Source organism: Protopterus annectens, chromosome 6.part1, assembly GCF_019279795.1.
Source record: "Protopterus annectens isolate FY-2018-M chromosome 6.part1, PAN1.0, whole genome shotgun sequence".
In the NCBI taxonomy this organism is placed as follows: domain Eukaryota; kingdom Metazoa; phylum Chordata; order Ceratodontiformes; family Protopteridae; genus Protopterus; species Protopterus annectens.
Window position 1 is genome coordinate 24,458,664 of NC_056738.1, and position 22,142 is coordinate 24,480,805.

General features: G+C 41.8%; 1 protein-coding gene across 1 annotated transcript in view; it reads right to left on the reverse strand.

Annotated features, from left to right (window-relative positions):
• The window catches only part of LOC122805245 (glutathione S-transferase LANCL1-like), a 213,828-nt gene extending 199,219 nt beyond the window's left edge, over nucleotides 1-14,609 (reverse strand). The window contains exon 1 of the mRNA XM_044075335.1: nucleotides 14,378-14,609. Within this exon, the coding sequence (XP_043931270.1) occupies nucleotides 14,378-14,388 (11 nt within the window). The 5' untranslated portion in view covers nucleotides 14,389-14,609. The remainder of the gene's footprint in view (nucleotides 1-14,377) is intronic.
• Between the last annotated feature and the right edge of the window lie 7,533 nt (nucleotides 14,610-22,142).

Below are 22,142 nucleotides of genomic sequence, written 5' to 3' on the forward strand. Positions count from 1 at the left end.
AAGAATCCTTACATGAGAACTATGTCTGGAGGAAACAGTCTTTCTGGCAAACTGACTGAAAAACAAATTGCTAGCTATCACAGAAACAACCGGTTTCCTTTAATATAAGATATGTTGGAAATCCCCAATGAAATACCAGCTGTCATGGGCTAGTAGATTGAATTCTACAGAAAGGGGTATCATTTGCAAGACACATTAAGGGAGGGTCTTGGGCAGATAGTCATTTTGTGAGGCTTCTTTTTGTGGGTAAATGAAGACAGGCAATTTCAAAAACATTTTGTTTGTTTTAATGAGAGGAGAGGTTTCATCAAAGGTTCACATAACTCTGAACTCTCACAACAGTTCGGTTAAGGATGACATTCCCCCACATAAGTGTGAACTACCTAAAATGCTGGTAAAATGCATTACATTATAAACGGACAAAAAACAGTGCGTCAGTATTTAGAAGAAATGGAGGGTAGTACAAAATCTCTATTTTGGCCCCTCTGTCAGATCTCTGAACATTGACTTATCTACAAGATACCTCGTACTGCAACACGTCCTACTCTCCCTGATGATCCAGCTGGCACTGCATGCTCACGTCCACAGAATCCTTGTCAACTACTTTAGCACATGGGCCACTTCCCAAACATGGATCTCATCTGCATCGTTGTCGGGGCTTTATCCCTTTACGGCAGTACTATATCTTGATGGTATAATAGGATGAATAGGTTATCACTATTTCAGCAATTACAACAGATTTGAAAATAATTTGTCACAATTTCAGTGATGACAGTGATTTGAAGAAATGTAATGAGGCAGTTTCATTACTTGAGCACTGAGAAATTTTAAAATCTCTGCACACATATGGGATGATGCTTGGCTCATCACAAATGAGATAGCTGGGGTAGGCGATTTTAAAAATAATAGAAAGGGTTCTGCTTTGCTTTAGGTGTGAACGCAGTTAATATTCCAGCACAAAGTGCTCTTTAAAGGATCCTAAATGAGGAAAGAATGGAGCTATACAAGGAGAAGATGTGCCATCACATTTCTTATAATAAAACTAGGTGTGTGTGTGTGTGTGTGTGTGTGTGTGTGTGTACACTTGAATCCACATGTACTTGTGTTAGACTGAATGGAAGACTTAATTTTGCTCATTTTTTGATTTATGGTGCGTTTTGCAGCAGCCACAGTAATTAATATGAAAATACGCAGATTGCCATGTTTGCTTCCTACAAAACCATTAATATGCGAAAGATTTGCACAGACTTCCTACTGAGCAGTGTGTGTGTGTGTGGGGGGGGGGGGGGCTTTGCCCTGCACCTCCCCCAACTAGAATACGTAACCTCCTAGGTTGTTCCACATCTAGGAGAGGGGAGCAAAGTTGTCAGACAAGTGATCTGATGAGTATGGTCCTGATGAACTGACACAGAACATGAAGAACCGTAAGGGCTTACCAGATTCACATGTGAGGTTTGCCGGCCTCACAGTAGCCAGGTATAAACACAGTGAACCAAACTTTCATTAAGTGTGACAAGGTGAGAGTAAAGGAGGGCATATATCTATTGGCAAACAGTCAGAACAAACGGCTTTAAAAACAGACTGGTGGGACTGTACAAGTACAAATTTAAAGTAATATGGAACAGAAGGCATGTAGGCATGCAAGACAGATACAATGGGCCCCAAGAAAACAGCACTGTAGATATAGTGGTACCCAAGACACCTCCTTTGCTATGCAAGAATGCCGTGCTGCAGATTTTTATAAACAGTTTTAAGCAGTGACCTGTGGAAAGAGCGACCTATGACACTGAGACAGACAAAATACTCTTGCTTTGCTAGATATATAAGGGTGCTCATCCATATGGGTGGGAAATTGGATGATGATGTTAGTTTTCAGAACCCGATCTGGAAAAGCTGTGGATAATCTTTACAAAACGGAAAAGGCATGGATGGCTAAGAAATGTACCATAGCACTTTCAATGACTCAGTTACAACGAGCATAGTAAAAGGCCAATATTCTAATAAAAACAAATACAAAAGACTAGAGAGTTCTGAGTAAACCAAGTACAAGACAGCACTAACTGTTGGAAATCTGGGGACAAATTGCAGGTTACTGAAGGCAGAAGCTGATTTCTAAGAACAGCTGACTCACCCAATGAATGCTAATTTTCTATAGAAAGCTAAAAGGATTTTAAGCACACTACATTACACTATGTTGTTTTAATATTCTCTAAACAATAAGCTGTGGAAAGTGCAGCGATGTAAGAGTGCCTCATTCAAATATGGACAAAAAAATGTTCCCTCAGTGTGAAAGTGAAAGGCACCTACCTGCCATTCAACCATGAAAGAACAGGTGAAAGGTATCAAAGGCAAGCTGAAGGAAAAAGGATACCACCAAGAAGTACAATAAATTGTAGATATACAGGAAAATGGCACTTTGTGAAGAGAGAGGGTAAGAACAGCACAGAAGTAACAGAACAGTATAAAAATTTGACTGATCAGGGCTGAGGATTACAGCACCTATGGACATAAGTTATAGGTCTTCAGAAGACACACAAGAAATATCTGAAGTGGGACTAGAAGAACAACTGAGAGGTAAGGAAACTGACGGCAAAAAAATGGAATAAGCTCTATGCAAGAGCCAAGGACATTTCTGAAGACAGGCTAAATAAATGTGAATGTGTTGTGGTAGTTTCAGAGAGTGAAGTGCTGCAATGGGGTGACTAATCTTGTTGGGCTTGGGTGCATATACAGTAAAGGATTAAAAATTAGAGGGCATCATTTGGGGGAAACACTGACAGGAAAGTAATGTGATCAAAGGAAGAGAAAGACAAAAAACATTAAACCATCCACTTTAAATGTATTAATTTAACGGCAGTTTATTGAAGCAGCACATTGGAAACTTGACATGGTCAGTGGATACTACAGAGTATCTAATAAATAACATTTAAATACAAAATGTGAAATACCCTATCAAAATATCTTCCATTTATTCACACACATTTTATCTACTTAACATTTTATTTAATTTATTTTTTCATCTGATAAAGGAGTAAGAGAACTGCTCTGTATTTTCAGCCATAATCCGATTGGCACAAAAAGACTTATTGACAGCATAAAAATCCCAAAATAACACTCATACCAAAAAATGGCATCAAATACAACAGTGCAAAAAAAACATATCTGATAGCATGATGCATATGAAAACTGACACAGCATACAAACCAGACAAATCCTAACAAATACAAGAAAATGAAAGTCAGTATGTCAATAAAAGCAGTTAAAAACAGTAATTACCAGGATTAAGTTTAAACATTTGAGATCAGAATACAGACTCTTGCTACACACTGTTTATATCACCACCCAGGGGTGAGGGTTGGCAAAATAGTTGAAGTCATAACCTCAAAATACAAGGAAAAAGAGTTTGATTCTGAGCTCTGAATAATGGCTAGGTGAGTAAGTCTACGGATTGATAGCCTACCACGAGAGGCAAAAATGCAACATGACAGCCTTTTTGCTCAATAAACTTCCAAAAGGAAACAAGCAATATCATTCAATCTTCCTGGATTAAGGGCAATGTATATATAAATCCACTAGCTCATTTTTCTTCCAAATGCAGATGGCTTAAAGGAAAACTCCACCCTTTAACGCCAAAATAAGTTTTATCACGTTTTGACATTCTGTGCTACGTTAATCCATCTGAACCACTATCACAGTTCTGCATTATATATTTTAATTTCTTTCACCACAGAATGGCCTTCAAAGGGCCTGCCATATAGATGTGAGTTTGTGTTTGCCCCATACGACTTATCTTAGACAAATTTTATATTGGCAAGCATTGTGCGTCTCTCTGGCTTCGTAGCCTGTAAAAGATAAGCAAGAATTTTGTTTTCATTTAATGACACTGATTTTTGCTAAGTGAAGGAAGCTTTATACAGTTATGAGTTACTTTCAAGAGTTTAACAGAGTTTAGCCAAGTAGTCATATCAGCAGACTGTAAACAATTGCCAAACCTTGCCCCATACCATTCCTGAGGTGTCAAAATTGAGGGAAATTGATAGTTCCACTTCAAAATGCCTCATATAAGTTGCATTCTATGCACTATACCGCAGAATTCTATCTTTGCTCCCTACTTTTTTCTGTCTTCATCAATAAACTGCCAAATGACCTTTCCCATCTACCAATTATACTGTATTCAGATAATATGGCAATACATGTGTTTTTCCCTTCCCACACCAGAACACCTGTTGCAAAAATGACCTTCTCACTCACTCTGCCTGGCTGAATACCACGTAACTACTACTAAAGTGCAAAAAAACATGATTTTTGGAAACACTCAAAAAAAAAAAACAAACAACCTCCCCTTTCTCTCATTCCAAAAGTCCCTTCTAGCCACGACAGCACTATTTCCCTCTTCTTCTGCATTTAGCCAGGGGCAATCACCACAAGTTACCTCACAGGGTGGATCTTCTCAGGTGGAACTTCTCACAAGACAAGGGATATGTCATCCATCCCCACCTGTCCACGCTTCAACTGACACTGTGGGTGATAGAAAAAAAAAGGTGTCTATGAGGAGTCAAAATCCTAAAGACATGCTGCAAGCCCTGCATGAGGGCAGGAAACCTACTATTAGGAAATCCTACTTATTCAAACGGAAGAGGTTTTCTATTTGGTTTCTCTCTCGTAACCTGGACCTACTTACTGTGAAGGTTCCTTTGGTTCTCTCTTGTTTCTCCGAGTTACTCAATGTTGGTTTGACCTATTCTACTATTAAGACCCACTTATCAGCTATCTCTGCTTGTGTGCCTTCTTCTCCTCCTTTAGCTTCTAGATTTGAAGTGAAACAATTTCTTAAAGGTGTCCTTAATATTAAACCTCCCAGGAAGCCTGTTCCTCCTCCCTGGCATCTTAATTTTGTTTTGGAGAAGGTGACTCAGGCTCCTTTTGAGCCTGCTGCTTCAGCTTCCTTGCAACATTGTTCCTAGAAGACTGTTCTTTTGTTAGCTCTTACTTCTGCCAGATGGGTGTCTAAGTTACAGGCCATTATGGCTTATCCTCCTTTTCTGATCTTTCATGAGTACAGAGTGTTCTTGCACACGAATCCTTCTTTTATGCCTACGGTGGCTAATGAGCTATCACTTAAGTCTATTAATCTGCTTATATTTTGGTGCTGCATACTTTGGACATGCATAGGCAACACAGGGTTTATTTGTACAAGACTAAACCTATTAGAAAATCAGATCAGTTAATTGATTCTTTTCATTTTAGATCTTTGGGACTTGCTGTATCCAAGCAAACTATTTCTTTTTGGATTTCTAAGGCTATTTCTTTTTGTTACACTTTTCATGGCAAGCATCTTCCCTCTTCAGTCAAGGCTCATTTTACTAGAGCTGTGGTTTCGTCTGGTGATTTTTTCCAAGGGCTTAGATACTAATTCCATTCTTGAAGCAGCTACCTCAACTTCTATGCATAATGTTACCAAACACTGCAAGTTGAATGGTATCATTAGAGCTAGGGCTGGTTTGCTATTGCCATTCTTCATGGCTTTTTAGGGGACTCTTCTGCTTCTTCCCCCTCCCTAATTTCCTCTTGGGCTTTGGTACTCTCCCATATGTTAAGAATACTGCATCAGTGAATTTAAGGACATAGCATGTCCTTGCCTTCACTGCTGCAGTATTCTCTCCCTCCCTCCTTCCCCCTAGTCCTTTGCCTTCCTGGATGGACAGATTACCTCTTGGGTTCTTTTGACTGGAGTTCCTACTGGGGTAATCAATTCTGACTATGGTAGGCCTGAGTGGACTGGAGTTCCTACTGGGGTAATCAATTCTGACTATGGTAGGCCTGAACGTCACCTTTACACCCTACGCAAGGTGTGTTTGGGTGATGTTCAGCATACCTCTAAAGCAACAGGAGTCTTTGGAAGACTGTTCAGACGTCGGGCTTCCAGGGCAGGGAATCCCCCATATGTTAAGAATACCGCAGCAGTGAAGGAAGGCAAGGACATCTACCATTATGGTAAGAGTTTACACAACCGTACTTTCCTTCACAAATAAAATGACACTGTGCACAAACTCCATATTTGGGCATTCTATTTTGACTACCTATTTGCCGACTCGTCTTCCACCTCTAAAATAATTTTCAAATTCCTTCTCCTCTTACATAAAAATTTGAGTTTCTCACCCAGTTTATCAAATAAGCCAAAGCACCCAAAAAACGACTCTTTTTACTAATAACATTCTTGACCCATTGGTCAAGTGTTACTGTGAGACAATGGCATAGCAGTCTTTGGGTCTATTACCTGAACGAAAACCCGACTGAGCAAATCTCAGTTGAGCGACACATAAAGGGCAAAACCCGCTAATTTCGAACCCGTGAAACTTAAAAAAACTGGTAAACTCTCACTAACTGTTTTATGCAGGGGGGCAAGCCCCCCTATGCCCCCCACACACCCCCACTTAAATATATCAACTCCGAGATCGGACTACATTGAAGTAAAGGGACAAATTCCCTACGGTGATCTCCGTTCATTCTTGCGATATTAGTGGTTTTCGCTCTTTATGTGTCATTCAACTGGGTTTCACTCAGTCGGGTTTTTGTCTGCTGATATAGACCCCAGTCTTTACATCACCCCTGCTCTTTTTCCTATTATTAATTAAAAAAATTACAATCCTTTACAATCAGACAAACACAACCTGGTCTCTCATTAATTACTTCATTATCCATTTTTTTCAACCATACCCAAGAGGTGCCCTCTATCCATAAACAACCCTTTTAACGTGTTGAACTTGCACTTAAAGTCGGAGTCATCTGACACCGTCTAAGAAAGACAGACAAATTAGCCCTTAACTAAATTACGATTTTGCCACAAAGGTTGGGCACTACTAAAATGTAAATAGCTATTACACTACGCTTCCTTCCTATAAATGTTTGAGGAAAGTACTCTAGTGTCCAAATCCTTATAAAGCATAAAAATCTAAAAAAGGAATTCTATATTGATCAAAATTCATAGTGAATTTCAGAAAATCATCTGTACTATATATATCTCTCATCTTCTCAGTCATGCCATATTCCATAAAATCAACAAGTTGTCCAAATATCAAAAATAGGACGCGATGAATCCATAAAAATTCACTATTAAAAACACAATTTGTCTCCCAGTACCACAGAAACACAATAGCAAAGGTGGGGGCAACCGGTATTCCCATTGCTACTCCCCTCCTTTGCTTATAATTGCTTTCAAAGTATACATAATTATTTGTTAAAACTATTTCCATCAAATTAACCAAAAATTCCACTTTCGTCTAGGTCCTCTAGAACCAGTGCCCTATCCCAAGAAACTAACAAAAATGAACAAATAATGTTGGACTGTCCGATTCTTTGCTTACAGCAGATATTTTGACAGATAAGTATTGTTCATTCTTCATACAAATCACATACCATGTGCCTCAACAAAACAAACAAAATGATAAACACTCCATTACAAAAAAAAAAAAAAAAAAATGTAACACTCTACCCCAGGGCCTTGTCTAATGGCTCCTCTGTGCCCTATCACTCCATTTGCTCCTCCTGGGGAAGGGGCCCTCTAGGTCATTCATTCATTCTGATTTTAGGGTCCTGATCATCCTCCTCATTCCCCTGGAAGCAAGAGTACAGCATTAGAGAGAGTAGGCTACTGGTCTTGTGGAGGTCCATACCCCAATCCCTACTAACTCTTGCCATTGGCAGGCAGCTAAATCACAATGGATGCCTGGAAAGGGAAGGATACGTTTGCTCCCACCCACATCCTCTCCAACTCAGCACAGCATATGCCACTTAACACTCTGAACCTACCATGACCTCTTCCAAAGGCAACCATATAACCAACAAGACAGGTGTCACCATGGTGGGCCAGGTCACCTCTCTACTCCAGGATGGCATCAACTACTTGAGGCCACCCTCTTCCTACTCCCATGCTGATAACTTAAAAAAAAAAGTTACTTGAATCATTGTCAGAGCTTCAATCCTCTACACCAAGGGGCTGGGCTGTAAAGATTTGACAATAAACCTCCAGGTTCCTATAAAAGAATTGTTCAGGCTTACACAAATTCTTCTTAAAAATACACTTGTTAGTAACGGATAATGTTCCAGAAGTCTGTTGTTAACCTACAGTGGTGCATTCTAAACAAGCTCACAATCCTGTTTACATTCTTCTAGCATTATGAAGCATACACCTAAACAAAAACCTGGTTGTATCCATATGACACAAGGATGGCGAAAAAACAAACAACCAAACAAAAAAGCAAAAAGAAAGAAGTGCACACGATCTCTTTCAGGACCTATTAACCTGTAATGACTTGTAAAGAAAGCATCTTCTGGAAAGTACAGTTTTTCACTGGTACAGCCCATATCCAAAATGCCCAAACACCAATGTCTCAGCATCTGTCTTTTTTTCATAAAGGAAAGTTATAACTGTGCCTGCAAACTTACAAATAACAGAAATGTTTTATCAGAGTCAAGCTTTTTGCATATCAACACAAAACTCACCGGTCACCTAAAGTATATTTTTATACTTCTACACTATCAAATTCTGTAATGGAAGACAAGCATTCATGAATGGTTTCATCCAGCCATCATCCTGCAGCAAAACCAGAAGGTTTATGCCTTTTTTCAAATTGTAAAGTGTTTAGAGTATATTAAGATGTTATCCTGACTAGAATCAAACACCCCAAACTCTGAACAACTTTGCTTTACATGCCTACTTATTCTGCCCTGTGTTAAAGCTATGCATATTAAATACTAAATCCTTCCTTCCTTAATGATTTAGAGCAGCTAAAAGTTTGTCTCATTACTTTTCTATTGCAAAGATAGAAACTACAAATAGCAGCTATAAAGGATTTGTTGTTCCGAAGCTAAACAATTCAATATCACTCAAGGCAGAAACCCAAACTTACAATACTTTGCTTACTAGAAAATATCAAGGAAGGACAGATCCTTAAAATATGCAAACACCTAAGTAGACAACTTTAATTAGGCTTACGTTCACAAATGGATAACATTGTGCTTGGCTAAGATGTGAACTGGCATGCACTAAATTGTAAGCTTATTATTTTACTTTGGTAGGAAAAGTTACAAGCATACTAATTTTGTACCATAAAATAGATTACTCTTTTCTACACAATCGTTCCTACATACATCCTTTTCCTATCACTTGTAAATATCGGAGCATAATCAAGTCTACAGAAGTTTTATGGCCACTTTTGAAAGCATACTGTCCATCTAGGAGGAAACTGTACGCACTAAGGCATTGAAGATAGTAATGCACTGCATTCTGAAGTACTCTGGATACACTATACAGGAAAGAAAAGCAATAGCTTGGCAATTTTCAGTGGAAGGATAGTAACTGCACTTTCAGGGAGAAAGACTAGTAACTATTTCCAAAGAGCAAGAACTTGCCCCAGGACAGGGACAGGTTTAATATGTGGGCTTCAACCATAATTAAATGGCTACAAAATTCAAATACATTACCCATCACACTCTGAAAGAAAATACGTGCATACTTTTCTGCTAAGTACTATGACCCATACCTCTTAATGGAAGAAAGCTGATCAAAGCCATACATAATGGGGGGGAGGGGGGAGCCAAAAAACAGAGGCAGATTTTAAACATTCCTTTTCTAAACTTATAAAGTTGACAGAATAACACATTTTGTATTTTGCATGCATCTTCTGAAAGATGTGAGGTCTGGAACTCGTGTTGTGCCATTACTTAGTGACTTCAATCCCCAGTGCTTTGCCAGAAAATTACAAATTTTATGAGGAACAGACCAAAACTATGACGCAAAAATCTCGACAGGTAAGGGGCTGTATCTCAGTTTCTACACTGACTATTAATGCTGATGCTCCTAACAGTACCACAATTCAACTTGTGACCTGCTGCAATACAGACATTATTTCATTTAACCAATATTCTACCAAATGGACCACTTAGGTAATAGAAACCACTAGAGCTGCCACCCCATCCACATTTCTGTAATTGTGCCCTGCAGGAAAAATAGACAAATGGCAAAATGTTCACATATTAAGCTTTAAAATATTTTCTAAATATGTTTAAAAACTAAGGCAATGACAACCCTGAACATAAACAAAGCTAGCTTTACTGCATGTATCACTTTGGGTAACTGTGTTGACAAAAGTTGCAATATTGTTTGCAATATATTTTTGGAATTCTACATCCTGGTCTCTGCCAAGGGCCACCTCAAGGCAAAAACAGTGAGGCTAAATTATTTGAAAGTGAGCCAAAACATCACAGGCTTGGTGTGTTTACCTTCGTGAAAATAATGCACCAGGCAAAGGGAGGGGTGAGTATAGGAATAGCAGGAAGTCAGAGAGGCAGGGAGAATTGAGGGTCACTGCAACATACAAGAAAAACAAATTGATAGCAGGCAGGCTAAGGCTAAGGCCAAGGCAAGGCACCCAGTGAAGACTGCTTGGCTTTGCAAACCCTTCAATATTTTTTGTGAAACTTTCATATCGGCCTTTGTTTCTTATTTTCATGTTTTGTGTTGTGGCTGCTTGCCAATGCACAGCAGATGGAGTGGCCGGATGGTCATCCTTCCGAATACTGCCTCTGAGCACATCTGGTAATTAATACTTGCTGCACTTACCCACATACAAATGCAATGCCATATGCAAGGCCAAATGCAGTGTTTTGGCAATCACATTTAATTGACATGTAACTGGCTCTGAATACTGGTTGACGTAATAAACACATAGCTGTGGCTATTTTATGCCAATCCATGCATGTGATTATTAAGCACACATAAGCATAACATTATTAGTAAAAAAATACGAGGACTCATAAAATCAACTAAGGCCAATTTTGAGAGAAAAATTGCCATGGATTCAAAGGACAATCATAAGGCCTTTTTCAGCTATGTTAGGAACCTGGGTGGAAACTCCCAGATTTGCTCAGAATTAGTCCAAAATGATACAAAAATCACTGAACCCACAGACATTGCCAACATACTGGCAGACAGGTTCAGTGCAAACTTCACCCCCCTCTCCCCCCCTAAAGGAGAGATAACTATCCCAGCGGAGTGTAGCCTCCCAGACATCTCAAATGCGCAGGTGAAAGCTGCTCTCTAAAGCTAAAAACACAGCATCAATGGGACCGGATGGTGTCCCCGGCTGTGTGCTACATGAGCTAAATGAGGACTTAAACCCGCACATAAGGCAGCCGTTTAATCTCAGCCTTACCACAGGATACATGCCCAAGGAGTGGCGTACGGCAACTGTGGTCCCACTCCACAAAGGCGGTGCCTCTACGGACCCTGGTAATTACCGCCCCATAAGCTTAACAAGTCTAGTCTGCAAAGCTATGGAGAGGATCATAATGGAGCTCATAAACAAAGATATAGGGGACTTGCAGACATTGGACCCAACCCAGTTTGGCTTCGTCAAGGGCAGATCATGCCTTTTGAACTTGGTCGACTTCTTCGAAACAGTCACCAAGGCCATTGATGATGGAAAGGCAGTCCATACAGCCTACCTTGACCTTGCAAAGGCCTTCGACACAATACCCCACTTGGGTATTGTAGAAAAACTCACCAGCTTAAATGTAAACCCATATGTCACAAGATGGGTTGCAAACTGGCTTAAGGACAGAACCCACAGGGTTAGAGTTGCTGGCGCTATGTCAGACTCCAAGCCGGTCACAAGTGGTGTCCCACAGGGCTCGGTCCTTGGCCCCCTATTGTTCGGCATCTACTTCTCAGAAGTACAGGCGAACATGGGAGGACTTTGGCTGACAAAGTTTGCAGACAACTGCAAACTGGGCGCCATAGTGGAAAGTGCATCGGACACGGATATCCTTTAGAAGGGACTCACGGAAACAGATAGCTGGTGCCAGAGCCATAGCCTGAAGTTAAACGCCAAAAAATGTATAGTCATACCCTTCGGGAAAAACAAGGTAACCCCAAGCTACCATATAGGTGGCAATCCACTAAGCACAGAAGAGGTTATCAGGGACCTGGGGACCCAGGTTGACAGTGGCCTTTCTTTTGACACTCACGTTGCTAAAGTGGTTAGAAAGACCTTCTACATTGCCCACCTGATCATGAAGGGATTCACATCCAGATCTAGTGAGGTCATTGTTCCCCTGTACTCTTCACTTATCAGACCAATGATCGAGTACAATGCCCCATTCGGGATGTATCTCACCCGACATCTGCAGCAATTGGAGAGACCCCAAAAGTTATCTCACCCGACATCTGCAGCAATTGGAGAGACCCCAAAAGTTCCTCACCAAAAGGATAAAGGGACTCCAAAATCTGTCATATGCTGCCAGATTGAAGAAACTCCAGCTCTACTCAGTTGCATACCGTCTGCTCAGAGGTGACATGTGCCTGACAAACAAGGCCATGTCCAACCCAGAATTAATGGACATGCTCCACCTCAAAAAATCCAAATCCACCAAAACCACTAGAGCAAGCGACTTAAACTTTAGCACGGATATAAATAGGATGTGCTGGAGGGACAGATTTATCACTCAGAGACTCCCTATGCTGTGGAATAAAATCCCGGTCCATGTGAGGCAGAGCACCTCGCTGGCTCTGTTCAAGAGAAATCTTGACCTGTGGATGGGAGATCGTAGGTTTATCCCGGGAATCATCTCTGTGTCACTGCTGGACAGAGGCACAACAAACTAATGGGCACAGTATTTTTTCATATAAGGGGTGGCGTAAGCCACAAAAATTTGGGCTAGGCTTATAAATGCCTTAGGGCAGATAGCCTAGTATAAAACTATGAACCTAATCCATGAAAGGGTGGTGTGGGGATTGCCATAAAGAATGTAATGCAAAATGCTTAATTGAGAAAAACAAATTAAGGGTTCTGCTGCTTATTTGTTTTATCAAAGAACAGTTGCAGAGCTTCAAAATAGAACTTGTGGATCTCATTTATCACATCAGGACCACAAAACCTAGGACACAAACAAGTCATCCATACAGTCAAACGTACAAAATTACGCAACAGTCCCCCACCATGTTATGTGTCCATCTCTCTCAATCTCTTCAGTCAAGAAATAAGAGAATGTGTACACACAAGGCCTCACCAAGGACTTGTGAAAGCTTTGATAACTTTACACCTTTCCACCAATTGGAAATGTAACTGCACTCTCCCTACCTAGCCTGCTAATCACCCTACTCCATCCTGAATTATTAAACTCCTGACTAACTCTGAATAAGTCATTACTCTCTCTTTCAAGAAGGTCACTACTGCAATCTTAAATATTTAAATGCTATGTAACCAAAGAATTATTCCTGTTCTCTAACATGAAATGTAATTGTAAATGTGTTTACTTTACACAGTTAAGTTACAGATGCGATCATAATAATGTGGAGCTTTTCTCCCCGGACCTACACTAAAAACGTGCTCCCCGAGCCCAGTGGACCTCCCCGGCCATCAAACTGGAAATACATAAATAATAATAATACAGGGTCAGATTCCATAACACCTACACTAAGTATACACTATCTGTATTCAAGATCGTCCCTACCACATTTTTTGTGCTTTCTAGTCAGAAAGATTATACTAAGTATACATGCAGTCTACACTTGGGGGTGATTCATGAAGGTTACCGCAAAGTATTTAAAGCTGCAAGAATATCAGTAGGAAAACTAAAATTAGAAGGAAGAATGTGAGAGTTATGCTTGTGTTGTTCACTTACAACGTGTGTACGCGTTAATGAATTCCAGGGATACTCTTTATGAACAGTTAAATCTACATATGCAATGCAGCCAGACTTTACTTAGTGATTAATCCTCACGGTTTTTCTACAGCTAACGAGAAAGTGCAAAATCATGGTAAAGTTAAAACTTGTTAAGCGTGTTAATATCACGAAGATTAGAAAATGTGCTACCCTTTGCCTTACCAAAGTATGTTGCAAACAAAAATTAATCACTCTGGTAATGGCAGCTCATCAGTTAATGTCTGTGCCACAGTCGTCTGTTTTGCAAAGCAGAAGCTGCATCTGTTCCTAATTGTTGGACTGAATGCTTAAGGGATACAAAGAACACACCGTACAAATTCGGAGTACCCTGGACCCCCCACCCCGTAAAATAACACAGATGCATTGCCAACTGGCAAGATTCGGGACGCTACCTGGTGATGGCACTGGACTCCGCCCCCTCCTCCTAACGAAACCACAGTTCAAGAAATGTCATCAGCGTGGAAGCTTCACAGTGTACGGGATCCTTAATCTAATTTGATGTTTTAAACACAGGAAAGCCAACAAATCAGAGAAAACATATGCTATACTTCTAGTACATATGCACGTTAATGAAACATGCAAACATTTTTTTAAGAAAGCAAATACACAACAGCCGCAACAAGAATTTGCAGTTGAGGCAGTAAAGACGTACATTTGTAGCATCAGCAGAAGAGTGTCACTAGGTGATATAATCAGGCCATATTTAACTCCCTTTTCTAACACACTGGTAGAATCGAATCTTCTACGGCAACTTATGCAAACAAACCCACAACAGTGTGCAGGGCCATAATGAGAAAAATGAACCTATTAGCTGTCCTAAACGGATACAGACATTCATAAAACTTTAATGCTCAGTATATGAATAAGGAATTGCAATGCACTGCTCCAAATTCCTATAACGATCAGCTTACCAGACAGCGACTGCTTTATATTTTTTGAAAAAGAAATGTCAACTGCTTGCATCGCGTCAGCTTAGCCGACGATTAGTGACGCAATACTCATGTCTGATCCCGCCTTCCGCAATACCTTAACCAATCGTTTCCGCCGGCCCGCAAAATACTTTCCAATTAGAATTTGAGGCACACCCACAAAAATGGGCTGTTCTGCGTTGGTGTGACAGGAGTGGGTCTTTAAGGGGAAAAAATACATAGTGGTGCTGATTTCCATTCTCCATATAGTAAGTGGTTATAGTCATTGTTACCTGTTTGGTCAGTATTTCATATGTCCACCAGCTGTTGTGTACATGTAGTTTTTCCAGCGCTGGTGAAAGTGCAAGCGCTCATAAATAAACGAAAAGGTGTGTGAAGTAGGACGGCAATTATAGCCATAGGAACCTGCGTCAAAGTGCTGAAAGGTTGTCAGAAAACGAGTATTAAATGGAGTCATACTGCTCAAATGTATATATTTTCGCAGGTTGTTCAGATTTTTATCACATAATTTTGGTCTGTTCCTCATAAAAATCTGCAGTGTTCTGGTAAATCAGAGGATTGAAGTAATTAAATTCTTCTTTCAGCTGCTCCCGTTAGGGGTCGCCACAGCAGATCAACTGTTTCCATTTCTACCTGTCCGCTGCATCTTGCTCTGTCACACCAACCACATGTGCATGTCCTCTCTCACCACATCCATAGGTTCATAGGTTGATACTAGGCTATCTGCCCTAGGGCATTTACAAGCCTAGCCAGAGTGTGGTTGGCTTTCGCCACCCTTCTTAGATTAGTTGACTGTGCCTCTGTATAGTAGGTCACAGAAGATAGCCCATTTAAGGTTAGGTTACTGTGCCTCTGTCTAGCAGTGACACAGAAGAGATCCCAGGGGTAAATTTACGATCTCCCATCCAAATGTCAAGATTCTTCTTGAAGAGGGTCATTGAGGGGGCTCTGTCTCACATGGATTGGGATTTTGTTCCAGAGTGAGGGGAGCCTCTGGGATATGAATCTGTCCCTCCAGCATGTTCTATTTATTTCCGTGCTGAGGTTTAAGTCACTGGAGAGTGTAGTTCTGATGGATTTGGATTTCTTGAGGTGGAGCATGTCCATTAATTCTGGGTTGGACATGGCTTTATACGTCAGGCACAGATCGCCTCTGAGTAGGCGGTAAGCAACTGAGTAGAGCTGGAGTTTCTTTAGCCTAACTGCATAGGGCATCTGTTTGAGTCCCTTGATCCACTTGGTGAGGTACTTTTGCAGTCTTTCTAGTTGTAGCGGGTGTCGGGTAAGGTACATCCCAAATGGGGCATTGTATTCAATTATGGGCCTGATGAGTGATGAGTAGAGGGGCACAATGGCCTCTCTTGATCTAGATGTGAACCCCTTCATGATAAGGTGGGCTATATAGAATGTCTTTCTAACCACTTTGGCAATGTGATTGTCAAAGAAGAGATTGCAATCTACTTGGGTCCCCAAATCCCTAATTACTTCTTCCAGATTAATGGATTACCACCTATGTGGTAATTTGTGGGCACTTTGTTTTTCCCAAAGGGGATGACTATGCACTTTTTGGCATTTAGCTTTAGGCCATGGCTCTGGCACCAGTTATCCGTCTCTGTGAGACCTATTTTGGAGGATGCTTGTGTCAGCCGGCGAGTCGATTATGGCCCCAGTTTGCAGTCATCTGCAAACTTTGTCAGCCATAGTCCTCCTGTGTTAGCCTGTACCTCAGAGAAATATATACCGAACAAGAGAGGTCCCAGGACTGAGCCTTGTGGGACACCACTTGTAACTGGTTTAGAGTCTGACATGGCACCTGCAATTCTGACCATGTGGGTTCTATCCCAAAGCCAGTTTGCAACCCATCTTGTGACATAGGGGTTGATATTTAAGCTGGTGAGCTTATTTATGATGCCCGAGTGGGGTATTGTGTCGAAGGCTTTTGCAAGGTCAAGGTAGGCTGTGTGGACTACCTTCCCTTCGTCTATGGCCTTGGTGACTGTTTCAAAGAAATTGTCCAGGTTCAAGAGGCATGATCTGCCCTTAACAAAGCCAAATTGGGTAGGATCCAGTGTTTGGAGGTTTCCAATGTCTTTGTTTATGAGTTCCATGATGATACGCTCCATAGCTTTGTAGACCAGACTAGTTAGGCTTATAGGGCGATAGTTTCCGGGGTCTGTTGTGGCACCACCTTTATGGAGTGGGACCACTGTTGCTGTAAGCCATTCTTTGGGTACATATCCTGTTGTAAGGCTGAGACTGAACAGTGATTTTAAGTGAGGGTTCAGTTCTTCTTGGAGCTCATGTAAAACTCAGCCCGGGACACCGTCCGGTCCCATTGATGCTGTGTTTTTTTGCTTTGGAGAGGGCAGCTCTCACCTGTGCATCTGTGATGTCAGGGAGGCTACACGCTGTTGGGATAGTCATTTGGGGGGGGGGTTTGCACTGAACCTGTCTGCCAGGATGTTGGCAATGTCTGTGGGTTCAGTGTATTTTTTGTCATTTTGCACTAACTCAGAGCATATCTGGGAGTTTCCACCCAGGTTTCTGACATAACTAAAGAAAGCCTTGTGATTATCTTTAGCGTCTTGTGCAATTTTTCTTTCGAAGCTAGCCTTAGATGATTTTATGAGGGATCGTAGCTTCTTGCTAGTACTGATCAGAGTTGCCTTCCCTTTCAGGGATTTTGCTCTATCATGTAGTAGCTTCCTCCTTCTGTTGTACAGCTTATTTATGGCTGGGGTCCACCAGACAGGTCTCCTGCCTTTGGAGGAGTGTGTCTTGGTTTTATTTGGGATAGCACGATCCATGCATTCCTGTAGGTATCCATAGAATGCATTTGTAAAGGTTTCTGCAGTTTGGGCCGTATTTTCCACTGGCCCTGAGGCTTTGAGAAGTGGGAAGTTTGCTTTTGAGAAGTTTTTGACCGTGGTTTCCTTTGCTGAGGGTGGGGACAGGATATGGATGTCCATAGTGATTAATTTATGGTCAGATCTTACCAATGAGGGGTATACCTCTGGTATGGAACATAGAGTCCCCATGTTGGTGATGATCAGGTCCAATATGTTTTCCCCTCTTGTGGGAGTGGTGACCAGTTGTTCCATAGCATTTGAGTTTATAAATTCTAGGAACCATTGGGCGAGGGTGTTGGGGCTTGAGTAGTGCTCCCAGTCTATGTTTGGGTAGTTAAAGTCACCCAGTATAATGGTGTTTGGAGAGACCTTCATATTCTCCACTGTCTTCGGGAAAGCCGAGTGGGGTTCCTGAGTTTGGGAGGGTGGTCTGTAGCAGGCTACAAACTGGAAGGCAGTTTTGCCCACTGTTAGTTGCACATGGATGGTCTCAGATGCTTTGTACAGTGCCACTAGCCTGGAGGTATGGGTATCTTTGATGAATATGGATACTCCCCCTCCTCTTGTGGTTCAGTCCGAGTATTGGGGCCGAAAAGCATGGTATGAGGTATAGCCTGGTAGTGCTGGTGTGCTCTCGGGAGCCTTGAACCAGGTTTCTGTTACTGCACATATATCAATATTCTCCATACTGAGGAGAGCCTCGAGTGCATGCATCTTGAGGTTTAGACTTCTGGCGTTGAACAGCATTACCCTTAGTTTCTTTTTCCTTGTGTTGTCTAAGGAGGTGGGTTTGTCTTTTGGGCCTTGGAGGTGGCAAGAGCATTGGCCAGTATTCGAAAACCCAGGGGTGACAGGTGCAAGCCATCCCTACCGAAGCAACGTGGCTTGTCAAGTATGTCATCCCAGGCTGACAGACACTGGATCCCCTTTGAGTGACACCAATACTTTAGCCAATTGTTGAAATTGATAATTTTGTCTTTATACTGTGGTATCATTCTTGGTGAGGGTAAGATGCTACTCAAGGTCAGGGTCATACCGGCCTGGGACACATGATCAGAGAGCTCCTCTATGTCTCTTTTCATGTAATCCAGGGAGGTACGTCTCAGGTCATTCACCCCAGCATGGACAATGACGGAGTCATATTTGTACTTGCTTTGGAGTGACCTGAGTGCTTGTGTTATGTGGCGGATCCTGGCACCTGACAGGCAGCTTACAGTGACCTTCTCCTTGTTCAGCCTGGTGAGAGGGACGTCAGTGTGTCTGACAATAGAGTCACCTATTACAAGTGTATTAGGTGTGTTGTTTAGCCTTAAGGGCTGTGACTGTGCAGCACACTGACTTTGTGAACTATGTGATACATGGGTATTGTTGTGGGGTAGCAGTTGCTTGGATGTCTGCTTTGGAGGTCTCTGTTGCTTGGGCAGATTTTTATTTAGAGCCTCCAAGTATGTTTTTGTGTGTTTATGTGTTTGGTTTGCTGTTGCGGTAGGTCTATGTGAGACTGGATTTGTGGTGTGTGTGATTACCTTCTCCAGACTGACTGTGCCAGTACTATGTAGAGAGAGCTCAGCCTCCAGTTTGGCTATATAGTTGCATCTCTCACATATATTTGAGCTTGTTGGGAAGAGGAGAGGGTGGTCTGTGTACATAAGGCAGTTGTAACATTGCCTCAAGATTCCCATATTCACCAGCTGGACTGGAGAGTAAACCTGAAACTGACTTTTGGACATGCCAGAATAGTATAAGGAATTACTTTTTGACTTAATCAAAAAGGGCCAATAGGGAGCCAAGTACTTAAAGGGAGTATAAGAGGGTGTAGTGTTTTAGTTTATTAGTGCTTACTTATAAGACACTTATCATAGCTACTGCTGGGTTTTAGAAAGAAAATAGAGTGCTTACTTTGAGATTTGGAACAGTTCTAAGGGAAAAAGTAAAGAGCAGACTTAGCGGAGCCGGGAATAGTTTAAACCTGATTAACCGGCGTTGCCCAATGCTGCGCTATGTGCAAAAATGCGCAAAAGAGGGTTTTAAGAGAGGGGGGATCAAGGAGTTTGGAATTGACCCAAAATGGCCAATAACACTACAGTTTCTAGGCAGTAACCACTCCCACAGGGGCAGGCAGGCTGTTCAGTGTTTACCACTGCCACTGATGACCACAGAGACTTCCCTTTAGCCCAAGCAAGCAATGGCCTCCAAGAAACTTACAAACAGTTCAGAACAGCAAATCTGTAACTGAACTTTTTTTTAAATTTCAGAAAGTGGGAAAAAAGCAAGATTTTTTTGTTTTGTTTAAAGATAGCAGAGATACACAAGTAGCAACAAGTTAGATCAGTGCAATAAATGATCCCACACGTTAGTGCTAGGCCAGAGACAGGTAAAATGCAAGTTTTAAGAAAAAACAATTTTAACCTTATCTTAGGCCTTCCTCTTTTCCTGTTACCTGGCAGCTTCATCCTTAGCATCTTTTTCCCAATATACTCTGCATCCCTCCTCAGCACATATCCAAACAACTGTAATCTTGCCTCTCTGGCTTTGTCTCCAAACCTGGGCTCACCCTCTAATATACTTATTCCTAATCCTGTCCATCCTCATCATACCCAGTGCAAATCTTAACATCTTCAACTCTGCCACGTCAAGCTCTGACCCTTGCCTTTTTGTCAATGCCACTGTCTCCAACCCGTATAACATAGCTGGTCTCACTACCCTCTTGTAGACCTTCTCTTTCACTCTTACTGGTACTTGTCTGTCACAAATCACTCCTGACACTCTTCTCCACCCACTCCATCCTGCCTGTACTCTCTTCACCTCTCTTCCACACTCACCATTACTCTGAACTGTTGATACCAAGTACTTAAACTTATCCACTTTCGCCATCTCTACTCCCTGAATCCTCACCATTCCTCTATCCTCCCTCTCATTCACACACATATATTCTATCTTAGTCCTGCTGACCTTCATTCTTCTTCTCTTTAGAACATATCTCCACCTCTCCAGGGTCTCCTCCACCTGTTCCCTACTCTCACTACAGATCACAATGTCATCTGCAAACATCATAGTCCACGGGGACTCCTGTCTGATCTCGTCTGTCAACCTGTCCATCACTATTGCAAATAAGAAAGGGCTCAGAGCTGATATTTGATGTAATCCCACCTCCACCTTAAACGCATCCATCACTCCCACCGCAGACCTCACCGCTGTCACACTACCCTCGTACATATCCTGTACCACTCTTACATACTTCTCTGACACTCCCGACTTCCTCATACAATACCACAACTTCTCTCTAGGCACCCTGTCATATGCTTTCTATAAATCCACAAACACAATGCAACTCATTCTGACCTTCTCTGTACTTCTCCATTAACACTCAGAGCAAACATTGCATCTGTAGTGCTCTTTCCTGGCATGAAACCATACTGCTGATCACTAATCTTCACCTCCCTTCTTAACCTAGCTTCCACTACTCTTTCCCATAACTTCATGCTGTGACTGATCAATTTAATCCCTCTGTAGTTACTACAGCTCTGCACATCACCCTTATTCTTAAAAATCGCTACCAAAACACTTTTTCTCCATTCCTCAGGCATCCTCTCACTTTCCAAGATTTCATTAAACAATCTAGTTAAAAACTCCACTGCCATTTCACCTAAACACCTCCATGCTTCCACAGGTATGTCATCTGGACCAACAGCCTTTCCGTTCTTCATCCTCTTCATAGCTATCCTTACTTCCTCCTTGCTAATCCACTGCACTTCATGATTCACTATCCGCACATCATCCAACCTTCTCTCCCTCTCATTCTCTTCATTCATCAACCCCTCAAAGTACTCTCTCCATCTGATCAACACACGCTCCTCACTTGTGAGTACGTTTCCCTCATTATCCTTTATCACCCTTACCTGCTGCACATCTTTACTAGCTCGCTCCCTCTGTCTAGCCAATTGGTACAGGTCCTTTTCTCACTCCTTAGTGTCAAACCTTTTATACAACTCTTCATACGCCTTATCCTTAGCCTTCACCACCTCTCTCTTTGCAATGCACCTCATCTCCTTATACTCTTGTCTACTTTCTTCATCTCTCTGACAATCCCACTTCTTCTTCACCAACCTCTTTCTCTGTATACTCTCCTGTACTTCTACATTCCACCACCAGGTCTCCTTGTCCTCCTTCCTCTTTCCAGATGTCACACCAAACACCTTTCTAGCCATCTCTCATACTAGCTCTGCTGTAGTTACCCAGCTATTCGGTAACTCTTCACTGCCACCCTGTGCCTATCTTAACTCTTTCCTGAACATCACCTCACAATTACCCTTTTTCAATTTCCACCATTTGATCCTTGGTGCTGCCCTCACACTCATCCTCCTCTTCCTGATCACCAATGTCATCCTATAAACCACCATCATATGCTGCCTAACTACATTTTCCCCTGCCACCACTTTACAGTCTCCAATCTCCTTCAGACTGGCCCTTCTACATAAGATATAATCCACCTGTGTACATCTTCCTCCACTCTTGTATGTCACCCTATGCTCCTCCCTCTTGTTAAAATACATATTCATCGCAGCCATGTCCATCCTTTTCGCAAAATCCACTACCATCTGACCTTCTGCATTCCTTTGCTTAACACCATATCTACCCA